Source organism: Mirounga leonina, unplaced genomic scaffold, assembly GCF_011800145.1.
Source record: "Mirounga leonina isolate KUSES-001 unplaced genomic scaffold, KU_Mleo_1.0 Mir_91, whole genome shotgun sequence".
Taxonomy (NCBI): domain Eukaryota; kingdom Metazoa; phylum Chordata; class Mammalia; order Carnivora; family Phocidae; genus Mirounga; species Mirounga leonina.
Genome location: NW_023270839.1, coordinates 328,995 through 354,327, shown reverse-complemented (window position 1 = coordinate 354,327; position 25,333 = coordinate 328,995). Strand labels below are relative to the sequence as shown.

Sequence of the window (25,333 nt, the reverse complement as noted above, 5' to 3'; positions counted from 1 at the left end):
GTGCCCGAAGCTGAATTTTAAAGTCATGCAGGGAAAGGTTTGAATCTATTTTTGTGTGTTTTTGGGCAAATTACTTAACCTTTCCAAGTCTTGTTTTCTCTTGTGTAAAATGGAATAATACTGCCTACTCATTGGATGGTTAAATGACTAAATCAGATAAAGTATGTGTAGTACCTGGAACAGAACTGATTTGTCTCCTTTCTTCATCTCATTTATTTTCTCTCTTACTCCAAAGATAAATTTGAAAGACTCTAATATACATTCTCACTAACACTTATCTTATACTGACAAAAACAATAGGGAAATAACATTGTTTTCTAACCCTGTTTGAAATCCACATTATTGAGTGCATAGAAACTCGCCCGCTCAAAATGTTGCAACTTTTTTTTTTTTTTAAGATTTTATTTATTTATTTGACAGAGAGAGACACAGTGAGAGAGGGAACACAAGCAGGGGGAGGAGAGGGAGAAGCAGGCTCCCCCGCGGTGCAGGGAGCCCGATGTGGGGCTCGATCCCAGGACCCTGGGATCACGACCTGAGCCGAAGGCAGACGCTTAACGACTGAGCCACCCAGGCGCCCCGAAAATGTTGCAACTTTTGATGATTTTTCTACTTAAGCTGATTTGATGCAGTCCTTCAAATATATGTTTGGGGGCATCTGGGTAGCTCAGTCGGTAAGCGTCTGCCTTTGGCTCAGGTCATGATCTCAGGGTCCTGGGATCGAGCCCCACATTGGGCTCCCTCTCCCTCTGCGGCTCCCCCTGCTTATGCTCTCTCTCTCTCTGTCAAATAAATAAAATCTTAAAAAAAAGTTATATGTATGAAAACAAATGATGGGGCTACTCAAAGTCATGACATCACTTTTATAGTATAAATAACTAATTTTTAGTTTGTTTTATACAGGGAAGTCATAAAAGATAATCAGAAGAATAAAAAAACCCCACAGGCTTAAGTGTTAGATGTAAACACTAAAATCTTCATTTGAAAAAAGCAATAAGCAATTACAATCCAAATACTCAGACAAAATGAACTGTCACCAGCAATTTTATATGTAACGTTTTCACTTTCAATTTTATTTCAAATGGTAACCACTGATACTTACCCGCTGATGCAGCAAGTACATCTTTACAAAGCTTTAACCAGAAGGAGAGCTTATCCACTGCCATAGATGTAAGCATATGATTTAAAGTCTCTTTGATATCATGGCATAACTTCTGATCTGTCTCTTTATCTAGTAAGGTCAATAATGCCCCTTCAAGGCCCACTTCTCTGATGTTAGCATCTGACAAGAAGAAAATCGATGATCTAAGTAATACAGAAAACAAAACTGCCATATGAGAAGCACACAAATTCAAAAGTTATTGAAATACTACATGCAAATATTCTCATTGCAAAGTAATAAAGCACCTCAAAGGAGAAACATAAGCTTTGGTCTAGCATCTACTTCCTCTAATTCCGGAAATGCCAAAAGAACAAATAAATTTTCTCTTGAAAATTTAACTTATTTAGCATTTCTGAAAGCATTTAGGTTCTAAAGATTATGCTATTATCACACTATTTTGAAAGAGAAATTATCTTTTAAAGACCAGAAGGAGGCATCACTGGGATAAAAGGTACAGCACAGGGAATATGTCAGTGGTATTATAATAGCATGGTATGGTGACAGATGAGAGCTACACTTGTGGTGAGCACAGCATAACATATAAATTTGTTGAATCATGATGCTGTACACCTGAAACTAATTAACACTGTGTGTCAACTATACTTCAATTAAAAAGAAAAGATCAGAAGGAGGCAGCAGGAATGTTTCCGATTAGGAGTCGAAAGAGACAAAACAACCATTGTAATGTGTGAGTCATGGCTGGATCCTATATTTGGGCGGTGGTAAGGGAGGGTAGAAGGAGTCATAAAGGATATTTTTTGGATAACTGGCGAAATTTGTGTGAGAACTGCACATTTTATGATCGCTACTAAATCAGTGTTGGTTTTATTAAGTGTGGAAATGATGCGTGGTCATGCAGGAGAATATTACGTATTAGGGGTGAGTTGTCATGATGTCTGCAGTCTGCTTTCAGATGGTTTGGCAAAGGTATGCATCTTGTATATATGGAAAGAGAGGAAGATATATAAAATGAGTGCCATAAAGATACTAAGTAGGTGAATATATGTGTTCACTGCACATTACTTCCAACTTACCCTTTAGTTTGAAAAATTATAAAATTTTACAAAGGGAATTATATAACAAGTTCTTTACTGTGTTTTACTCACATAGCTAGTTCAAGAATTCTAGGAACATATACCAGCATGTTTACACAATCAAAGCCAAGCAAAAGATGCAGAGAATTTCAGTGGTGAATATAAACTGAAGGTTACTTGGGCAGAATATCACACATGATTAAAAGATTAAAATTTCTCTGGTTAAGGTAAGTCACCAATTGTTCTCAAATGAGTTCTGCAACCTTTTTGATGACTACTATACTAGTTCAGCAATGCTGATTAACTCAAGCCAGAGTTAAAGTTTTAATACTAATTTAAGGAGCACAGCATGACAGTAAAACACACTGTTGTGTGCTTTAGATACTGGAAAGCTTTGTGAAGCCTGAGACCTTCTAAAAGTATGACAGCACTTTGGAAACTATATACATAAAAGAATAAGATATTGCCATTACTATTTTTGTAGGTTGTTTGAATTTGTATGCATACTTGGGTTACACACATAATTTTAAAATAAGAAATCCTTTAATTCAGCTCTAAAATAAAGAAGAGGCATAAAAACCCTCTAACCTGAAGAAGACTCATCTACAGTAAGTTTTTTATTAAATGAGATTTCGGAGGAAGAAAGGCACATATGGTAAATTACTTAAAGACTAAATCCAACTTCAATTGATTGTTGTGAAAAAACTTGCTCTAAAATTTGAGAGGCTCTCAAATTCATTAACAGGGATTATAAAACATAGGTAACAGATTGCTGGGCTCCACTCACAGATCTCTGATTACGCAGATTTGTGATGGGGCCCAATCATTTGCATTTTTTACAAGTTCTCAGTGAGGTGGATATTGCTAGTTCGGGGGCCTAAGTTTGAAAACCATTGCTCTAAACCAGTAACATTACTGGTTGGAATGACCGTAATTTTTTTTTTTTTTTTAAAGATTTTATTTATTTATTTGACAGAGAGAGACACAGCGAGAGAGGGAACACAAGCAGGGGGAGCGGGAGAGGGAGAAGCAGGCTTCCCGCCAAGCGGGGAGCCCGATGCGGGGCTCGATCCCAGGACCCTGGGATCATGACCTGAGCCGAAGGCAGACGCTTAACAACTGAGCCACCCAGGCACCCCAGGAATGATAGTCATTGTTAGCAACTGTCTCTTGTAGCATATTTAAGACATTACATATTAACTTTTAAATACCATTTTAAAAACATTGGGGAGGCTATGTGCTATGGTGAACGCTGTGAATTGTTTAAGACTGATGAATCACAGACATGTACCACTAAAACAAATAATACATTATATGTTAATAAAAAGAAAAAAACAAACAAAAAAACCCTTATGTTTATATGGAAGATGTAAGATTAAAATAATCATTTAACCTGGAGATAATGGTGATAAAAAAGAATTACCTGGAGTCAACTCTTCTCTGCTATCCTTAGCAAGCATAACAGCATGTTCTGAAACTTCAGCTGCTTCTCTCTGTACAAGCTGACGTAAACAAGCCAGTACTGCTCTTCTCAATAACAAATAGGGACTACAAAGATTCACCTGAAAAATACCATTTGGGAAATGAAAGAGCTGAAATTCTTGGTGGCATTCACATTAAATCTAACAGATATTCACTGGATCCTTCCTGATTCTGTCCAGCCCATCACTGTGCTAGATGCGGTTTATTAAATACACAGAAACTTCTTCAAACTATTCCAGTACATATTTTTTATTATAACTTAGACATAGCTTAAGGAATAGCACATGTACTTGACTATGCAAATATTCATAAACAAATCCAAGCAGAAGCCTCTTGAGTTTTAGAAGACATAAAATTTATGAGTAAATATAGTTTTGAGATAAAAGAAATACAACTGAGAATTTATTTGTAGCTCATACGTTTGTGCTCATGCAACATTATAATGTTTTATGATTCTCTAAGTAGAAATTTTTATTAAATCCATTCAAGCAGCATAGCATAGTGGTTAAAAGTGAGGCTCTGGAGTCAAACTGCCTCAGTTTGAGTCCTAGATCCACCACTTACGAGCTGTGTGACCTTGGGCAAATTATTTAACCTTTCCGTGCCTTAGTTTCCTTATTTGTAAAATGGAAATAACACTACCCCATGTCACAGGGCTGTTGCAAAATTACCACAAAGAAACATGCAGAAGGGCTTAGCACAGTACCTGGCAAATAATACGTGCTCAATAAATGTTAGTTATTATTAACTATTATTAACAGTCTCTATCAATAGTATTTTATTCAGATGCCATACAGAGTAAGTAAATGCATTTTCAAATAAAAGCAGAGAAGAGTTTTACTCAGAAAACATATTCACCAAAAACACTCTCTAGAGATACACATTAGAGACAACAAATTTTACATATATGTATATCTACTTGTATATGGATATGCATATATGTACATAGACGTGTACATATTTTAGAGATACAGAATATTTTTGGTCATAATGACTCAATACATATTCTTTTTACTTAGAAGTGTTTGAACAATGTAAATCTCAACAGGTTGTATCTACTGAACTAAATGATATGATTGTGATATACCTTAAATGAATAATTAAAACAAATCAAAGGTTCTGGATACAAATTCTTAGTGATTCATAAGTAGAATAAAGTACAGAGTTCTTGAAATTTATTTTTTTCTAACTATGAAAGTAAAGACCAGTTTAGTGTGGTTTATGACAATGAATAGGTGTCTTATGCTACTGATTTTCCAAGCAAACTGTGAGAAAGCATAATTCTTACAGTGATCTTTATTTAGATCTCGTGTATGTGAGAAAAACAGGACTGAAGTAGGTGAGTTTGTTGAAAAGAGCAGAGGAAAAATTCTGAGAAAAAGAGTAGATGGTGACAGCTGGTTTTTGATATATAAGAAACACGTGCAAAGAGAGTGAAACCCTAAATTTTATCAGAAGCCAAAAGACAGAAAAGATTTGTGAATGTATCATCAGTGAAACATATGAATGGGAACTGCTTTATAAATATATTCTATTACACCCTCAAGTCATATCATGAACTCAAAAGTGGAAAGAGGAATGCCATTCACAAAGTCTCAAGTTAATGTCATCCCAGTCACGTTAAAGAACCACTGTTAGAAACTAGTACATAGGATGGGAGAGGAGTTAAAATGTAAAAAGATTAAGTTTACTCATGCCCAAATTATGGCTGTATTTTACAACAATGACAAAAAAGGCATTCTACAAGGCAATTTTAAAGAAAAGTTAATGAATCTACTAGTTATTTTCACTGGAATTTTACAAGCATATAATACAAGGCAGGTGCAGCATTTATTCAGGCTGGTCAAACACTCTTTTACAGAAAGCATGCTTAAAAGTACTCTTTACTTGTTTGGTAGAAAAAAGATTGAAGGCGGTCACACAAGCAAAATGGAACACTTAATATCTCCATGTCATTCTCCAGCATTTATATTGGGAAGAGGAATAGAGTTGAGTAAAGGCAAACAAACCAAGCAGGCAAAATACAGAAACTAAGTCAAACTGTAATTACAATTCCTTTCTGAAATGAATATATAAATCAAAATGATGCAAAATTAAGTGCAAGGAGTGAGTGCACCAGCTGGAGAAGGTTAGGGAGGATTTATTTACAGTGGTATTAAATAAACACCATGTAACATGCTACACATACTGGACTCTGCATTAATGGTTAGCTTAAACAAAGAGATGCAGGGGAAAACAAGAACATGTACAACCAAAAAAAATAAAAACGACACAAAGAAACAGCACTGCAAACCTCAAAAATAAGTTAGGAATTGAGGGTCAGGGACCTACCAACACAGAATTATCCAACAAGATCTCCTGCACAAAAACAAATGACAGACCGGTCATGACAAAACCAAAAGATAAATACTAGGATGACTTTGACAACAGTCAGCTAAGCATTAAAATATAGATATTGATAGAGCTATCATTCAAATTGGCTTAGCTTCAGCTTTAAAAATATGCCACGATTACTTCATTTTCCAACTTTAAAATATGAGTTGAGCTAAGATCTTGGAAATAGTCAACTCAAGATGTAAAGATATAAAATATACAATAACTTAAAAATGTACATTTGTGTAATTAGGTTTTCCTTTGGAATCTCTCATTAAGCCTCAATAACAAAGCCACATCAAGTAGACATGAGTGTTAAAGGAGTGATCTGGATTGCATTCACATGAGCAGGTGTCCAGCAAGGGATAAAGTTAATGGTTTACCTCATCACAAGTTAATGATAGATTTTTTATTCTTGGAAGCCAACTTTTAACACTGAGAGTACTCAAAATTCCTAGTGTAGCTAAGACCAAGTTCAGAATGGAAGTTAAACAGCATGCAGTTAGAAGAAAACTCTTTCCAGTAAGATTCTTTCCTAATGATGAAATGTATTCTGAATATTCAGGGAGTTTCGATTAATATGAAAACATTTCATGCTAAATAATTAAATTCTCTGTACAAAAGAAAATATGATCATAAAGTTGTTAAATAGGAAAGCAAAAGCAATTTGCTTACTACAGGGAATACTCTAAAATATAATAAATTCGGGGTGCCTGGGTGGCTCAGTCATTATGCGTCTGCCTTCGGCTTGGGTCGTGATCTCAGGGTCCTGGGATCGAGCCCCACACAGGGCTCCCTGCTCAGCGGGGAGGCTGCTTCTCCCTCTCCCACTCCCCTTGCTTGTGTTCCCTCTCTCACTGTGTCTCTGTCAAATAAATAAATAAAATCTTAAAATATATACATATATAATAAATTCAATCTAATAAATTCAGAATAGAAGCTTACTAAAAAAATTAAGACATAAAATTAACAAAGTATAGTGATAGCAATTTTTATTTTTTTTATTTTTTATTTTTTTAAAGATTTATTTATTTATTTGAGAGAGCGAGAATGAGAGAGAGTACATGAGAGGGGGGAGGGTCAGAGGGAGAAGCAGACTCCCTGCTGAGCAGGGAGCCTGATGCGGGACTCGATCCGCAGACTCCCAGATCATGACCTGAGCAGAAGGCAGTCGCTTAACCAACTGAGCCACCCAGGCGCCTCTGATAGCAATTTTTAGTTTTTTTATTTTTTATTTATTTATTTATTTTTTTGTTTGTTTTTTAAAGATTTTATTTATTTATTTGAGAGAGAGAGAATGAGAGACAGAGAGCACGAGAGGGAAGAGGGTCAGAGGGAGAAGCAGACCCCCTGCTGAGCAGGGAGCCCGATGTGGGACTCGATCCCGGGACTCCAGGATCATGACCTGAGCTGAAGGCAGTCGCTCAACCAACTGAGCCACCCAGGCGCCCTCTGATAGCAATTTTTAAATGATTTCTGTAAGAAAATCATTTTACAGCTTAAATAAGAGTAACATAAATTTGTTGATTGTTAATTTTGATTTTCTCAATTGCTCTGAATGTTCCTAAAACAAAAATCTGATAGTGTCTCTATTCTTCTTTATATATAATCTTTCTCAGTCCGGGGGGGGGAAAAAAAAGAGTAATGAATTTGATCATATCTAATTCATCAAGAATTAGTAGTAAGTTTTGTTCTTTATTTCTCAATAAACTTAGTAAATGAATTAATGCATCAGTTAGACAAATTTCAAAAGCCTACCAATGGAAAATTTCTACTATAACTCAAGGAAAAAAAAAAAGGCAGTATAATGGAGTGAAAGTCTGATCAACTTGCAAAGGAGTGGCTATTTTTCAGTAACTGGTTTTGGTGATGGCTCCTGGAACAGAAAGAATAATATTCCTAGGGAAAAGTCATTGAATGGTAAAGGTAAAATCCTTCTTCCAGTTAGTGTTATTTTCTCCAAAACATGTTTAACCCAGACAGGAACCAAGTTTCTATGAGAAAAGTCAGTCACATCCTCTTTTTTTAAGTCTTATGTAACTTTGTGAAAATCACTATGAAGATTAATATAATGTATAAGTTATATGTTAAGAAAATAAAAACTATGTATTAAGTGGTTGGTTATTAAGTGCCTGGGACATGTGCCTTTACAGGTGGCATCTTGTGTAATCCTTGTGTTCTACAGACAAGGTAGCTAAGGCTGGAAGAGGTTGTGGGACTTCCCTAAGGCCACAGAACTAGGAGGTGCTAGAACTGAGATTAAGAGCTAACCATTAAGTGGGTGCCTGGGTGGCTCAGTTGGTTAAGTGACTGCCTTCGGCTCAGGTCATGATCTGGGAGTCTGCGGATCGAGTCCCGCATCGGGCTCCCTGCTCAGCAGGGAGTCTGCTTCTCCCTCTGACCTGCCCCCTTATCATGCTCTCTCTTTCTCTCTCAAATAAACAAAATTTAAATAAATAAATGAATAAAATCTTTAAAAAAAAAAGTGCTAACCAAAAGTATAAAGTCAGTAAGAAATAAAGAAATGGGGACTGAACTACAAGTTGAGAAACTGGATTCTAGACTTAGAGCTACCACTATACCTAGGTACGTTACCTTGAGCAAATTATTTGACTTTTTGGTCCTTGATTTATCTTTTTTATTGGGAAGGTTGGTTTTAATAACATTTGAGCTTCTTTCAAGGTCTGAAATGCTGCATATTCTGCCTCAAGCTTGGAAATGAAAGGTCTGTCTAAAGTAATGATTCTCAACTGTCATGTTACTAATGGGAGTGTGTTGTGGACATTCTAGGGGCAGAAATGTTTAAAAGCAATGGTGGTTGTTTTAATTCCAAATGTAACTCAATTTTTGAGGCAAGTCCAGATAGAAACTGATGATACTCAAGGTAAATCTTAAAACCACTGACGATTATGAACCACTTCACGAGAACTTTCAGCATTCATCTTGCCATATTTATTAAACATATTATTAAAACCCAGATATTGATGGATATGCCACTAGAATATTAAGGAAAAATGTTATTTGCCCATCTGGGGTGGAGAGAACTTTATATGTAATTATGCGGAAAAAAGGAAGGAAAAAACAAAGACATCACATAAACTTTTCCATGTCTTATGGCATTTATACAGTATCCGGGACATTTAAGCACCCTCTATATGTTTATTGACTAATGAATAAATATTCCAAATGTTAAGTTCAACACTAAGAGAAGAAAAATCAATCAATATATGAGAGGTTTAAGATGTGATTATATAAGAGTTGGCCCTACCCCCTAAAAAAAAGACCAGAACTGAGAGAAAATAGCTATTGTACACAGACTAGAGAATAAATAAACCTAAGTTTCCAATGAAAAAAACCTAAGGACTCACTAATAATTTTATACTCACACAGAGGCAGCTGACCAAGTTAGACAGGTTGACATGTCTTGGAGCAAACATATGAAGCTGCTGAAGGCAAGAAATGGCCTGAGCTTGAACAAGGCAGTCTGGATTATCTTGCATCACTGCACAACCCAAAAGACAGGAAGTTCTTAAGGTGGAAATGGAAGTACTATTACCTAAAAGGAAAGGAGAGAGCTTTGAATAATTGGTCTATGAAATCATTCCTCTTTAAGCATATATTACTAGGTTTAAATTTTTTTTTATACCAATTTTAAACTCAAGGATCTGTGAAATAAATTTCTTCTACAAAAGCAGGGATAATCCAGGTGACAGATTTTTAGGTTATGTTAGTTATTCTTACTCTGAAAAATTTATGTCAACATAAATCATTAGGCAAACAAGAACCTAAGACTAGGTTATATCAAATTTTCATGAAAAGTAGAACTAGAAATGGCTAATGAACTTAGCCCTGTTTATATTAGTTGAGTTGCTTTCAAATATTAAAATCATAGACTTTACATTTGAACGGATCAGATTATCTGAGCTTTGGGACTTAGTCACTTACTTCTTAGAAGAGATGAGTTCTTTAAACTATTCCACTTGGTGTCTATCACCTTAATTGTTAAGGGAAGCATTTAAAAAAATATATCTAATCTTTCTAAATATGGTACTCCTTGTCTTTTCAAGGTAAGAGAAATCACACTGAATGGCATTTCACAAAATATATGATTACCTACTATGTATCAATCACAAAGGCTTTTCAACTTTTCCTTCTTTTGACAGAGAAGGAAACCAAAGACCAAAGATTTTCCAAAGGTCACCGAATTAAGTAGTGGTGGAGCTTACATCAAGTTTCCTCGTTTCTATGTTATGTTCTATTATGTCAACATTCAGAAGTCAAAGTCTTCTTCCCAAGATGACTCTCAACATTCTGCCCATCGATTTGCATAGAATATTGTACTAAACTTCATTTCACTGACAAGTATTTGAGTCAGTAATAAGAAATGAATTCATTTTCTATGTACATTTTTAATGTAAAACATCACAAAATGAGTTATGCATACCCTGTAGCTCTGGACCCAATGTAGTAATAAGGGCATTCAAACAGCGACCAAGACTTTGGTGAACTTCAGCATGAGTAGGAGGCACATTTAACAATAACATTATAATAAGAGAAAGGGTGGGTTCCACCTGCATATGATAGAGTGGGCCGGCAGAATCAATTATCAATGATAGCGAATGTAGTGCCCAGGTCTGTGAAGACAGAGAAAAACAATTTAAAGTGCTACAGCAGCGTTAAGAAACATAAAACACAATGAATTGTTCTTTGTTGAAGCAAGTGATAAAGTAACAACAAAGTAAAGTAATTTGTGCGCTATCACTAACCTGGAAAGAGAAATAGAGAACATAAGAAGTTTAAGAAAAGATCTAATCATCTAATTTAGAATGATAAACTGATATCTCAGCACTAAGAATTCCAAGTCTGTGTTTGGTTCTTTAGCTAACAGCCTGAAATGAATCTAGTTCGTTGAAAATTGTTTACTATTTAACCTATGTGAACAAAAATTCCAGTTTTTAAAAGATTCAAAATAAGTAAATAAAAGATTCAACAAAATCTACAAGTACATGCGGTAATATGGACAAATCTCTTGAACATAACGTTGAAGAAAGCCAGACATAAAAGAGTACATACCATATGATTCCATTGACATAAAGTATAAAAGCAGGCAAAACTAATATATGATGTTGCAAATTAGGATAGTGGTTATCCTTGGTGGGACAGGTAGTAACTAGAAGAGAACATGAGAGTGTTTGGGGTATTGATAATGTTCTATTTCTTGATCTAGGTGCTGGTTACATGGTGTATTTAGTTTGTATACTTTATTCACAGAGATGCACACTTAAGACAAGTGTACTTTCATAAACATATAAAAATAAGTATATGTATAAAATAAGTATATATTATATAAATATTTCTTTATAAAACAAACTGAAATGCCTTTGAGCGAAATCTGACCTGCCACATATTTTTACAAATAAAGCTTTACTGAAACGCAGTCCTGCTCATTTATGTATTTATGGCTGCTCTACTGCTACAATGGCAGAACTGTGCAGCTGACAGAGACTGCACGACTGACCTGTAAAGTGTACACAATTTACTATGTAGCTCTTAATAAAATACATTTGTCAACTCTGGTTTAAATGAACAAGCCTCTCCCAGTACCTCAGGATGGGGCTGTCTTTGGAGACAGGGCCTTTAAAGGAGTTAAAATGAGGCTTTTAGGGTGGGCCCTAACCTAATGTGACTGGTGTCCTAAGAAGAGAAAATCTGGACAGAGTGACACTAGAGATGCATAAGCACAGAGGAAAGACCATGTGAAGACACAATGAGGTGACCACCTGCAAGCCAAGCAAAGAGGGCTCAGAAGAAACCAAACTGGCTGACACTTTGATCTTGGACTTCCAGCCTCCAGAACCACGAGAAAATAAATTTCTGTTGTTTAAGCCACCAATGAACGAATAAATGAATGAACAAATGAATGAATGAAACAAGACTGATAACCAATGCAGTCAGATGATGGGTATAATAGGGTCCTTATAGTATATTCTACTTCTATGTATGTTTTAAGTACATAAAAAGTTCTCCCTTTAGGAAAATGAGAAGTTTTACCCCTCTTACCAGAAAGCTTATAGTACTTTAAATGCTACAAAAATAAACTGTGAAGAGATAGCAGTAATCGAAAAGAGTCAGATTTGATGACACTGGAAGTCACTAAAAGCATTTAATCAACAAAAAAGGTATTTAATATAAAAGTATGTGCATTCACAACAGACTTCTTAAAGGGGAAGAAGAGAAATACAACAAATAAAAACAAAAATTGCTATAATAAAGGAGGATGAAAGAATGGACACCTTATAAATTAACTCAGTCAACTACTGGATGATGAGGAGGAGGAGACTATTTGTAATATGGTAATTCAAAGAAAGTAACTGTGGATTAGGGATGTTGAAATTTGACGAGAAGGTGGTTAAACTGGATCTCAGAACACTAGAAAATTTGGATAATCAGATAGGAATAGTAAGGGAAAAGAACAATAGGAAAAATATAAGTGCAGATATGAGAAAGGCACATGTGGGATGAAAATAGGCAGGTCATCTGTAAGAGAAGCCAGTACTTTCGGGTAATAATAGACAGGTTCCTGGGTCAGCTGATAGGACTTGAATGAGGTGATTTAGGAAGCAATAAGCAGTTTCCCCAGGTTTTTGATAGGAAGTGGCAAGATGAAAGTCTTTCAGGAAAACAAATGTGTCTTCACATCTAGGGGGAGTTGAAAAGAACCTAAAAATACTGCTATAGTAATTAGGAACACACAAGGGAGGCAGAGATAAGATAAGGGGAGAAAAAGGGCAGGAAGAAGAATAATCATTCAAGATTTGATTAAGATATCAAGAGAATGAGGATATTAACTGAAATGGGTTAAGATATGTACAATAATAATGGTAAACTGGTTAAGAACATAGATTTAGAGTTCATGATTTGTGTTCTTGAACTGATTCCATGATTTATTAGCTTTCAGCCGTGAGCAAGTTACTTAGCTTCTGTAAGTTCCAGTTATCTTTTTAAAATATTTTATTTATTTATTTGAGAGAGAGAATGAGATAGAGAGAACATGAGGGGGGGAGGGTCAGAGGGAGAAGCAGACTCCCCGCTGAGCAGGGAGCCCGACGCGGGACTCAATCCCGGGACTCCAGGATCATGACCTGAGCCGAAGGCAGTCGCCCAACCAACTGAGCCACCCAGGCACCCTCCAGTTATCTTTTTGTATAAGGGGAATATACACCGTAGATTGCTGTGAGGCTTAAATATGTTAATGTTTTAGAAGAATATAAAACAATCCTTGGTACCTATTAAGCTCTCCAAAATAGTAAATGTTATTATTAAGATGGGAGGAAGATCCATTTTCAGAAAAAGATACTGAATTTGATTTTAGAAACTCTGAGTGTGAAGTAAAGATAGTGAGATTTGAATTTCAAAAACCAGTCAAGGTTAACAATGGTTTGGATATTTATTGGGGGAGGGATTATTTATAAATTAACAATGGTTTATAAAAACAATCTGCATTATATACAAATCATGAATTTCAAGAAGATATCATATGGGGTATTTACCTGCACATCAGGGGAAGTAGTGTCCTGAGACAAAGTATAAAGGATTCCAACACAAGAATTCAAATGTTGAGAAGAACTTATTCCTCCTAAATATCTATGTAGGGATCCCAAAGCCAATGAGTATCCTGCTCTGGTAACCACATCCCTTGCTGATTTCAATCTATAATTACGGAAATAAAAAATAATCACTGAACAAAACTAATGCATGTACACTGTCACTTAGGCAAAACGTTTTGTATGAATAGCTGCAAAATTCAAAAATATATTTACTGTTAACTGATAAAAAAAAATTCTGAAATGACCTGAAAGGTATCTTGAAAAGAAAAACATTTTAAATAAAAATGTCTTCACATTATTAATGATTAAGTATGAATAATTTCAATGTTTTTCAGAAATATACTAAATTTGTAAGACAAGCATTATTACTTTGTTAAGTTACTTTTTACAAGTTGAAGTACACAATATCCTATTAGTTTCAGGCATGTATCATAGCGATTTGATATTTTTATACATTATGATCCTCACAGTAAGTCTAGTTACCATCTGTTACCATACAAAATTTCTGCAATATTACTGACCATAGTCTATATGTTATACATTGCATCCCATGACTTATTTATTTTATTACTGGAAGTCTGGACCTCTTAATTCCCTTTACCTGTTTTGCACCCTCCTCTCTTCTATGGTAACCAACAGTTTATTTCTTGTGTATCTATGAGTTTGTTCATTCTTTTCTTTTCACATATAAGTGAAATCATATGGTATTTGTCTTTCTGTCTTATTTCACTGAGCATAATACCCTCTAGGTCCACCCATGTTGTCGCAAATGGCAAGATTTCCTTCTTTTTTATGGCTAAGTAATATTACACACAACATATTCTTTATCCATTCATTTATTAATAGACACAGGTTGCTTCCAGATTTTGGGTATTGTAAATAATGCTGCAATGAACACAGGGGTGCAGATATCTCTTTTAATCAATGTTTTCATTTCCTTTGAATGAATACCCAGCAGTGGAATTGCTGGATTGTATTTTTTTTTTTAAAGATTTTATTTATTTATTTATTTTTATTTATTTGAGAGAGAGAGAATGAGAGAGAGCACATGAGGGGGGGAGGGTCAGAGGGAGAAGCAGACCCCCTGCCGAGCAGGGAGCGCGATGCGGGACTCGATCCAGGGACTCCAGGATCATGACCTGAGCCGAAGGCAGTCGCCCAACCAACTGAGCCACCCAGGCGCCCCGCTGGATTGTATTTTTAATTTTTTGAGGAACTGCCATACTACTTTCCATAGTGGCTGCACCAATTTATATTCTCATCAACAGTGTATGAAGGTTCCCTTTTCTCCACATCCTACTCAACACTTGTTAGTGTCTTTTGGATATTAGCCAATTAGGCAAGTGTGAGGTGATGTCTCATTATGGTTTTGATTTGCATTTCCATGATGATTAATGATGTGGAGAAAGAAGGTCTTCACGTGCTTGTTGGCCATCTCTAGGTCTTCTTTGGAAAAATGTCTATTTGGTCCTCTGCCCATTTTTTTAAAATCAGGTTTTTGACATTAAGTTGTATAAGTTCTCCATATATTTTGGATATTAACCCCTTATCGAATATATGGTTTGCAAATATCTTCCACCATTCATAGGTTGCCTTTTTATTTTGTTAATGGTTTCCTTCATTGTACAAAAGCTTTTTAGTGTAAGGTAATTCCACTTGTTTGTTTTAGCTTTTGTTGCCATTGCCTGAGGAGCGTGACCTTTCCCCTAAATACTGCTAAGATTAATGTCAAAGAGTTTATGCATATGTTTCTTCTAGGAGTTTTATGGTTTCTGGTCTTCAAGTCTTTTATCCACTCTGAATTTCTTTTTGTATACAATGTAAGATAGTGGTCCAGTTTTAATCTTTTGCGTGTAGCTGTCTTGTTTTCCCAACATCATTTATTAAACAGATTGTTTTCCCCCATTGTTTTGTTTTTAAAGTAAGCTCTATGACCAAGGTGGGGCTTAAACTTATGGTCCCAAGATCAAGAGTTGCAAGCTCTTCTGACTGAGCCAGCCAGTAGCCCATTTTCCCCCCATTATACATTCTTGACTCCTTTGTCAAATTAATTGACTAGATATGTGGGTTTATTTCTGGGCTCTCTATTCTAACACATTGTTCTGTTTGTTTTTATGCCAGTAACATACTGTTTTAATTACTATCGCTTTGTAATATAGTTTGAAATCAGCATACCTCCAACTTTGTTCTTCTTTCTCAAGACTGCTTTGGCTATTTGGGTCTTTTATGGTTCCATACAAATTTCAGGATTTTTTTTGTTCTAGCACTGTGAAAAATGTCATTGGTATTTTGATGGGGATTACACTGAATCTGTATATTGCTTTCGGTAGTATGGATATTTTAGCAATATTAAATCTTACAATCCATGAGCATGGTGTGTGTATGTGTGTGTGTGTATTAAAATATGGAACGCTTCATGAATTTGCATGCCATCCTTGTGGAGCATGGTATATCTTTCCATTTATTTGTGTCATCTGCAATTTCCTTCAACAATGTCTTAATGTTCTCAGTGTGCAGGTTGTTCACTTCCTTGGTTAAACTGATTCTTACGTATTTTATTCTTACTGACAATAGTGATTGGGATTGTTTCCTTAATTTCTCTGACAGCTTGTTATATGTATAAAAACTGATTTCTGTATGTTAATTTCATATCCTGTGACTTTACTGAATTCATTTAATTCTAACAGTTTTTTGGTGGAGTCTTTAGGATTTTCTAATTTTGTATTATGTCATCTACAAACAGGGAGAGTTTTGCCTCTTCCTTTCTAATCTGGATGCCTTTTATTTCTTTTTCTTGTCTAATTGCATGGCTAAGACTTCCAAAACCAAGGTGAATAAAAGTGAAGAGAATGGGCATCCTTTTTTTGTTCCCAATCTTAGAGGGAAAGCTTTTAGCTTTTGAGTGTGATAGGTGTGGGCTTGTCATATATGGTCTTTTTAATGCTGAGGTATGCTCCTTCCATATCTACATTGTTGAGAGCATCATTAAATTACATTTTAAAAACTCACATTGCTGAGATACTTTAATTCCATACAAAGAGAGTTTCAACTCAAGAACTTTGATTTTAACATTAAATATAGCAAGAAAAAAAACCCATTTATTAGTTTTCTTATGCATTCTGTGCTAATTTAAGTGTTTTACATTTACTCCTTTAATCCTCCCAACAACCTTGAGATTCATACTATTATCAGTTCCTTTTTACAGATGAGAACAAAATAGCCAAAGTAACTCTTACACAGTAACCAACTATTAAGTGGAAGAATGGGATTTGAACCAAGTTTAGTAATCTGACTCCAAACTTCCAGCTCTCTCTCTCTCTTTTAAAGTTTATTTATTTAAAATCTCTACACCCAACGTTGGGCTTGAACTCACAACCCCGAGATCAAGAGTCGCATGCTCTACCAACTGAGCCAGCCAGGCACCACCAGACTTCAAGCTCTTAACCAAATCAGTCACACATATTCAGTAAACTGGAAGGTCAAAATGCTATTTGCATTACTACTACTACTACTACAAATATAACTTTATATACATATATTACTAATATAACCATGAACTTTTATTTGTGGTTGTTTTATTCTTTCATATTACTTTCATATTTATTATCTCATTTACCTTAACACTGTTAAGCAGGCAAGGTAGTATTAACAACCTTCTATTTGAAATAGAGGGTATTTCCCCAAAGATACAAATGTAGTGATCTGAAGGGGCACCTGCACCCCAATGTTTATAGCAGCAATGTCCACAATAGCCAAACTATGGAAGGAGCCCAAATGTCCATCGACAGATGAATGGATTAAGAAGATGTGGTATATATATGCAGAAATCTTGCCACTAGAATGATGTGGATGGAACCAGAAGGTATTATGCTAAGTGAAATTAAGTCAATCAGAGAAAGACAATTATCATATGATCTCACTGATATGTGGAATTTAAGAAACAAAACAGAGGATCATAGGGGAAGAGAGGAAAAATAAAACAAGACGAAACCAGAGAGGAAGACAAACCATAAGACACTCTTAATCACAGGAAACAAACTGAGGGTTGCTGGAGGGGAAGGAGGTGGAGGGACAGGGTAATCGGGTGATGGACATTAAGGAGGGCATGTGATGTAATGAGCACTGGGTATTATATAAGACTAATGAATCACAGACCTGTACCTCTGAAATCAAGAATACATTATATGTTAATTAATTTAATTAAAATTTAAAAATGTTACGAAAAACAGGAAAACTAGCTGAGAAGTTTACTCTTTGCTCATGATCTCAGAGCTGGCAAAAATGAAAACATAGTTTAAGTTTCCTGATCATGACAGCGTACAGCCTTTCCTCTTTCCAGTACATTGTTATTACTACCTATTATCTATATTTTAAATGATAAAACTCTGTGTCTCCCAGAGTCCATTCCACTGATAGCCAATTATACCACTCATATATTGGTAATCTTTCTCTTATTATATAAAAACTAAAGCCAAAGTAGTAATAGTTTTATGTTCTAAGATGAGCAAACCCTTCATGTGAAAGTATCTGTGTTTATCAATTTTTTCTGAGTTAATTCCCAGGATGAAGTTTCACTAGTTCCAAAAAAATCAACAAACTATACCCAGTTTTGACATATAGTGTATGAGTATTAAATAAGAAATTCACTTACTTGTCAAAGCTGACTTGAGCTAATGCAGCAGTAAAAGCTCCATCATCAACCACTTGGGCTAATCTAGCCCATGCCTCTGCAGCTGCACATCTCAAGAGGGGGTTGGGACTTTCTAGGGCTCCCATCACCAATGCTAGGGCAGGTCTTCTCATTTCTTCTGGACCCAAATTTCCCTTGGAGACAGCTAAGTACTGAAATATGTAAAGAATAATCCAAACTTACAATTGTAGTAAATTTCCTTTTTTAAAAAAATTTATTTATTTTAGAGAAAGAGAGCGTGAGAGCAAATGCAAGTGGAGTGAGTGGCAAAGGTAGAGGGAGAGAGAACCTCAAGGAGACTCCCTGCTGAACGTGTAGCCTGACTCAGGGCTCAATCTCACAACTCTGAGATCATGACCTGAGCTGAAATCAAGAGTCAGATGCTTAACAGACTGAGCCACCCAGGTGCCCCTGTAGTAAATTTTTGAATCCAGTTTGGAATGAATATTCTGGTTAAGCAAATATGCTCATACTTGGATTACTACTTAAACACACACACAAACACTGAACACCCAAAAATAATTTGATTTTTCACAGAAAGTTCTTTAGAAGTTTAAACCTCCAGGCAACAATATGGTAATTGATTATCACTATAGTATATATGTGTTCAGAACATTAATAGGAATTTCCATAAAATAACCAATGAAGTGTATTATATTTTAGTTAGAAACAATAAGTCATAAATGCAACAATAAGCTAGATTTGGCCCATAGGCCATAGTCTGCCAATCTCTGGTATAGGATATTAGGCTGAGTAGGTTATAGCATGTTCCTAAGCCAAGACTTCAGGTTTAATTTCTGACTAACAAGTTTTACATAGAGATAAAGTAAAAGGGGAATTACAAATCCTGAAACATTTTCATTAGATTAAGAAAAAAGGGAAGGGAAAAAAAAGCAGCAGTTCTTTAAAAACACCTTCCTCCAACCTACATAGTTGGACATAAATTAGAAAAAAAATTAATCAAACACCCCAATTTTAAAAAAACAGAATTACCTTCAAGAAACTAGAGAGTGAAGAAACAACATGTAACTGAACTATTTGTTGACGAGCTCCTTTTGAGTGCTTTATACTGTCCAAAAGCTGTTCCAGTATAAAAAGCCTAAAATCAGAAACAACAAGATTTAAAAGCAAATAGTAAGACAGTGAATTTGCTAATAAAGATAAAGTAAGCCAAAGGGCATTACTAAGTATATACTGCTAATCTGTTTTGTTGCATTATTTTGTGGGAACTGCTAAAATGAGATAAACTCTTGCTGAACATACTAAAACATTTTAGGAAAAGAAAATATATCGTAAAAAATACAAAAACATTTGGATTTTGTGTCATTCTGACAGTGGGTGAGAAACATTATTATGTGAGAAAAACCCCATGAAAGTATCACTTAATAAATATTTACCTGGAAAAATTCTATCTCAATAACTATTTTCTAAACATTAACTATAACTATTCTAAACTATTGTTTAAAATAACTATATTCTAAACAATAACTATTTTTCTTCTTTTCTTTTTTTAAGTAAACTCTATGCCCAATGTGGGGCTCAAACCCACAACCCTGAGGTCAAGAGTCACATATCCTGACGTAGCCAGCTGGGCACCCCGAAACAAAGGATATCCTAAAAGTTACATGCATCAACTTTCTTGTTCTTAATAATAGAGGACTTAAATGATTCAAATACATAGCTTCATCTTAAAGGTAGCACCAACTTATGTCATCTATAGTTAATGAGAATCAGCACAGCTCTTTGAACTCCCAGCTGTATTTTAAAATATACTTAGGATCACACTATATATTAACATAATTTTAACTCTTCTGTTTCTCATTTAACATTACCTCCTAAGCACCTTTCAAATCATTCTTATTCTTTGGTAACTTTCATGAAGCCAAATTTTACTGTGCACATGTTTTACAATTGGTTCAATCATTCTACTGACAGAGCAATTTTTTAAATTTCACAATTCTAACTATGATGGATATTAGTTTTGGTCTGGGATTGAATGTGTCCATTAGCTATTTATGTAGCTTCTGTGAATTTTTTTTTTTTTTAAGATTTTATTTATTTATTTGACAGAGAGAGCAAGAGAGCACAAGCTGGGGGAACAGTAGAGGGTGAGGGAGAAGCAGGCTCCCCACCAAGCAGGGAGCCCAATGCGGGGCTCGATCCCAGGACCCTGGGATCATGACCTGAGCTGAAGGCAGACGCTTAACCATCTGAGCGACCAAGCGCCCTGCTTCTGTGAATTGTTTTACATGTCCTGACAGCACTATGCTTTTCCTCTCTCTCCATCAACCCACAATTATTTTACAGCATTTATAGCAGTGGTTCTCAACCTTGGCTGCATGTCAGAATTACCTAAGGAGTTTTTGAAAATTTCAATACCCAACATACATGCATACCATACTATTAAATCAGAATCTACATTTTAAAAAGTTGTCCAAGTGACTGCAATGTATTGTCAAGGGCAGAACAATCTTCAGATAAATTAAGTAATTCATTCTTTGCATTTAGGTGCAAAATACTTCAAAGTAAGCACAAACAACACATGCACAAGATCAATCATAGCTCTTCTCTGTATAAAATTATTTTGGCTTATACACAAACAATGAATCATGGAACACTACATCAAAAACTAATGATGTTATGTATGGTGATTAACATAACAATAAAAAATTAAAAATAAATAAATAAAATTATCTTGGCATTCTAGAACTTTAAACATTTTAGTACTTTAAAATTACTAATGCGAAGTTCTCTTACTTTTAGAATCCTATAGTCAAAACAGAGAAAACCAAATGATTTAAAGACAATTTCATTTCTAAGTGCATAAATAAAATATGAAAAACCTATTTCTAATCTTAGGGCAATTTCATGTTATTAAAGACTTTCTTTTAAGCCGTTTAAACACAAAGCTAAGCACAATGACAACCAAATGCTTTGAAATATTCAGATGCTGTTGTTAAATATAGATACTTTGGTTAAAAACATTTTTTTTCCCTCTAGGAATGTAAAGACCCAAAAGAAAAAGGGTCTGCCAACTTAAACAAGTATCATATTTTGGATAACAGGATATTAGAAACTTAACTTTCCTATTTATGTAGTTTCTCTTCTCTGGTCCTCTAATGACACCCAATGGAGACTGCTGAGAGCTGTTTATGACCCACTTTCTGTATCTGGGATCCTGCCAGACCATTTCCTTTAAAAATCTCCAAAGTACTGCCTACTATTTTTATTCAGTTAGAATCTAAACACACTATGTTTTGTTTTTACCAGGTCTCAACATTTTTATTAAAACAAATAAAACCTCTCCCTTAAATATATATTCATTCTATATACTATTTTAGTCCAGGTGAGGTTAAAAAAAACTGAGCATTCTTTTAAGTTAAATTTTAGAACAAAAAATAATTTTCCTAAAAAAAAACCTTCTCTAAGAAGTATATTCTTTTCTTTTTCACTTTTTTGTCTTAGACCTGTCAAAAAGAGTGGAGCCATTTAAGAATATGCTTAATTTAAATCTTTTCCCCACAAGGCCACCCCTGTTTTATCACTGTAGTCAATGCTATATTAAGCCAAATTAATTTTAAATTGTATGCTCTATAAAATGGTACAGTTACAAACTGGTTCACTCCCACCCTATTAATTCTTCTCTTTTTTTCCCTTAAATATGTATTTATTTATTTTTAAGATTTTATTTATTTATTTGACAGAGAGAGAGAGAACACAAGCAGGGGGAGCGGCAGGCGGAGGGAGAGGGAGACACAGACTCCCCACTGAGCAGGGAGCCTGATGTGGGGCTCGATCCCAGGACCCCGGGATCATGATCTGAGCTGAAGGCAGACACTTAACCAACTGAGCCACCCAGGTGCCCCAAGATTTATTTATTTGAAATTAAGAAAGAGGGAGAGAGAGAGAGAGAGAGAGAGAGAGAAAGAGAGAGCGCACTCGAGCTCCCATCCAGGAGCAGGGGGAGGGGCAGAGGGAGAGGGAGAATCTCAAGCAAACTCCCTGCTGAGGTCGGGCTCAATCTCATGATCCATGAGATCATGACCCAAGCTGAAACTAAGAATCAGACACTCAACCGACTCAGCCATCCAGACGCCCCTCTATCAATTCTTTATTTGCCAGAAAGAGGGAGAGAGAGAGCACAAGCAGGGGGAGCTGTAGACAGAGGAAGAGGGAGAAGCAGGCTCCCCACTGAGCAAGGAGCCTGGTGCGGGACTCAGTCAATCCCAGGACTCTGGGATCATGACCTGAGTTGAAGGCAGATGCTTAACCAACTGAGCCACCTCAGGCATCCCTCCTCTATCAATTCCTCTTCGAATATTCCAGACTACTATGATTTTCCTCTCATCTTTTAGTGCTACAGCATTCATTTATAATTTGGTCATATATTGTCTTAAATACGTTAAAGCCGCAACTTTATAGTTACAGCATACACAGGGAGCTATAGGCTATAAATAAATTTGGGAAAAACATCATCTTTTAAAATTTAAGCTCTGAAAAGACATCTCAGTGTGTGTGTGTCTGTGTATATCTTATACTGAGCAAATACTACCATTGTTTAAAATAAAACGACAGGAGGCTATTAACAATCAACATAAAAAACAAACAAGTTTTATTCACTATTCTATCCACTGAAAGTAAACTACCCAGAGACATGCTTCAAAAATGTGTTCCTGGGGTGGCTGGCTGGTGTAGCTGGTAGTGCATGTAACTCTTGATCTTGGGATTGTGAGTTCAAGCCCCATGTTGGGACTAGAGTTTACTTTAAAACCCCCCAAAAATGTGTTGCTGACAAGATTCAAATATTTTTTGAGTCTTCATCAAAAGAGACCAAGGTAAATTCCCTACCTAACTGATATTCTCTGGAAGACATAACTAGATAAAATGATATAAAAGCTATGTATCTAGTTGCATGTTATTATTTTTGGTTTAGCATGCTAGAGGCAGACAGGAAGGAAGAGAGGGTGGGAGAGAGTGGGGAGGGAGGGAGAGAGAGGGAGGAAGTGAAAGAGAGAGAGAAAGAGAAGAGAGGGAAGGAAAGAATATGAATAAATGAGGATAGTTACTAATTTATAAATTGTTAAAAGCATAGCCTATGGGAGAAATTCACATTGCATTTAGTATCTCACATAAAAACAATTTACTGGATACTAGATACAAGTATTTTTTATCTCCAAGAAAGGTATTATCTCAATTATCAATTATGAAACTGTCATCCTCAATAAGAAATCATTTTTAGTCTTTGATATTTCAAAACTGAGGTTTACTTTGAGTGGACTGAAATCTATCAAACTTAAGACTAATCAATTTTAATCTAATTTTTGAAATCCACCAAACTAAAGACCTATAATGGCTCCACAAAGCATTGAAGGTAAGAAAGCTTATGAGACCTAATCTAAGCAGAAAACCAGTGTTCTTCTTTGTACAGTAGCTCATAAATCAAAATTCTAATACCACTGCATTTTTTTGTTGTTCTTTTTTTTAATCACTGTGTTTATTTGTATTTTCAGCTAGATGATAAGGTAATTATGGGTAAAGTAGTATATCCACAAGCCTAGCAGTTTTCAGTTTAATTTAATCACTGAATTTAATCATTGACTTAATTACTTATTAAATATTAGCCAGGTGAATAATTACAAGAGCCTTTATCTCACCTACAACTGTCATCTGTAAGAACTCTTTTATGCTAATAAAAACTATTTTTTGAGAGAGAGAAAGAGAAAGAGCACGCGTGCACCAATGGGGGGCGGTGGGGAGAGAATCTCAAGCAGACGCCGCGCTGAGCCTGATGCAGGGCTCACAAAAGATCACAACCTGAGAAACCAAGAGTCGGACGCTTAACCGACTACATCACCCAGGCACCCCACTAATGAGATCTTCTGATATTTTTCTTATGTATCAGTTCTCTATTATGCATTCACTGAACCAATGACCAATCCTTAAATATTGGATTTCAAGATAAGTGAACTACTAAAGATGATTTACCTTTGGGCTTCTCCCACATGAGCACATACAACTCCAAAGAGCTTGACTGCAGAGCTAATAACTGATAGTATTGGAGGTAGGGGCTTAGGCACTGAATCTCCCTCTACATCTTTCTCATAAATAGAGTAAGGGTCATACTCCAAACTTCCACAAGCAATACCATTACCAAGCAGGAGCTAAAACAAAACAAAACAAACAAAACATATATATATAAGATATTAAAATGACTGTTCACAGAATGAGTCAACCCAAGAGTTACTGAAAAATGACTCTACCTGTTCTTCGATAAATCTATGGTCAGTCTCTTGTAGCAGAGGACTTAATATCACAAGATCATCCTGATGACAGAGGGGTGGAAGTAAAAATGCCGATGCTGCCACCTGTATATCAGAGGCAGTCAGGTCAGCAGCCAGCTCTTTGAGGACAGCACAAAGGTTTCCTGTTGAGTCACAGAAAACAGCAATTAGCAATTTACTAGAAGCAGTTAACTGGTTAAAGTACAGGGTTCAAAAAACCCAGGCAGAGCTTTAATCTAAACATCAGCTAACTTTAATCTATTACAGCCAAAGATTTTATCTCATCCTTAAAAAATACACTACAAACAAATGGCTCAACTGGTGCTACTGGTCACAAGACTAAGAATAGATACTGAAAAGACATCTCAAAGTATGTGTACCTCATGATACTGAATAAATACTACCATCATGTTAAATAAAATGACATGAAGAACAAAAACAGAATAAAAAAAGATGAATACAAAAGCAGATAAATTGTATTTATTTTAAAAAAACCATAGCTTAAAAAATCTATAAACATTTGACATGTTTTTTATTATGGAAAATTTCAAACATACAGACAAGCAGACATAATAGTATTATGATACCCCAACTCCTCACCACCTGAGCATATGACTGTCATGCATCTTGACCAGCTGGATCAATTTTGTTTCACTACACCTCCATCCACTATCTCACTACCTCCCATATTATTTTGAAGTAAA

The 25,333-nt window shown here is 35.5% G+C and overlaps 1 protein-coding gene across 11 annotated transcripts in view; it reads right to left on the bottom strand.

Moving 5' to 3' along the window:
• HEATR5A (HEAT repeat containing 5A) overlaps nt 1-25,333 on the bottom strand; it is a 111,671-nt gene that overhangs the window by 33,888 nt on the left and 52,450 nt on the right. For 8 of the 11 annotated variants that reach the window (XR_004677255.1, XM_034993822.1, XM_034993818.1 and 5 more), the window contains 10 exons: nt 24,609-24,772; nt 24,334-24,509; nt 19,342-19,447; nt 18,310-18,500; nt 13,602-13,761; nt 10,496-10,685; nt 9,438-9,607; nt 6,010-6,036; nt 3,620-3,758; nt 1,103-1,282 (listed from right to left, as the gene is read on the bottom strand). Coding sequence is in view for 10 of the 11 variants with exons in the window: in XM_034993822.1 (XP_034849713.1) it covers nt 1,103-1,282; nt 3,620-3,758; nt 6,010-6,036; nt 9,438-9,607; nt 10,496-10,685; nt 13,602-13,761; nt 18,310-18,500; nt 19,342-19,447; nt 24,334-24,509; nt 24,609-24,772 (1,503 nt within the window). In the remaining variant the exon portion in view is untranslated. The remainder of the gene's footprint in view (nt 1-1,102; nt 1,283-3,619; nt 3,759-6,009; nt 6,037-9,437; nt 9,608-10,495; nt 10,686-13,601; nt 13,762-18,309; nt 18,501-19,341; nt 19,448-24,333; nt 24,510-24,608; nt 24,773-25,333) is intronic. The other 3 variants (XM_034993823.1, XM_034993826.1, XM_034993828.1) reach the window with 1 other exon arrangement.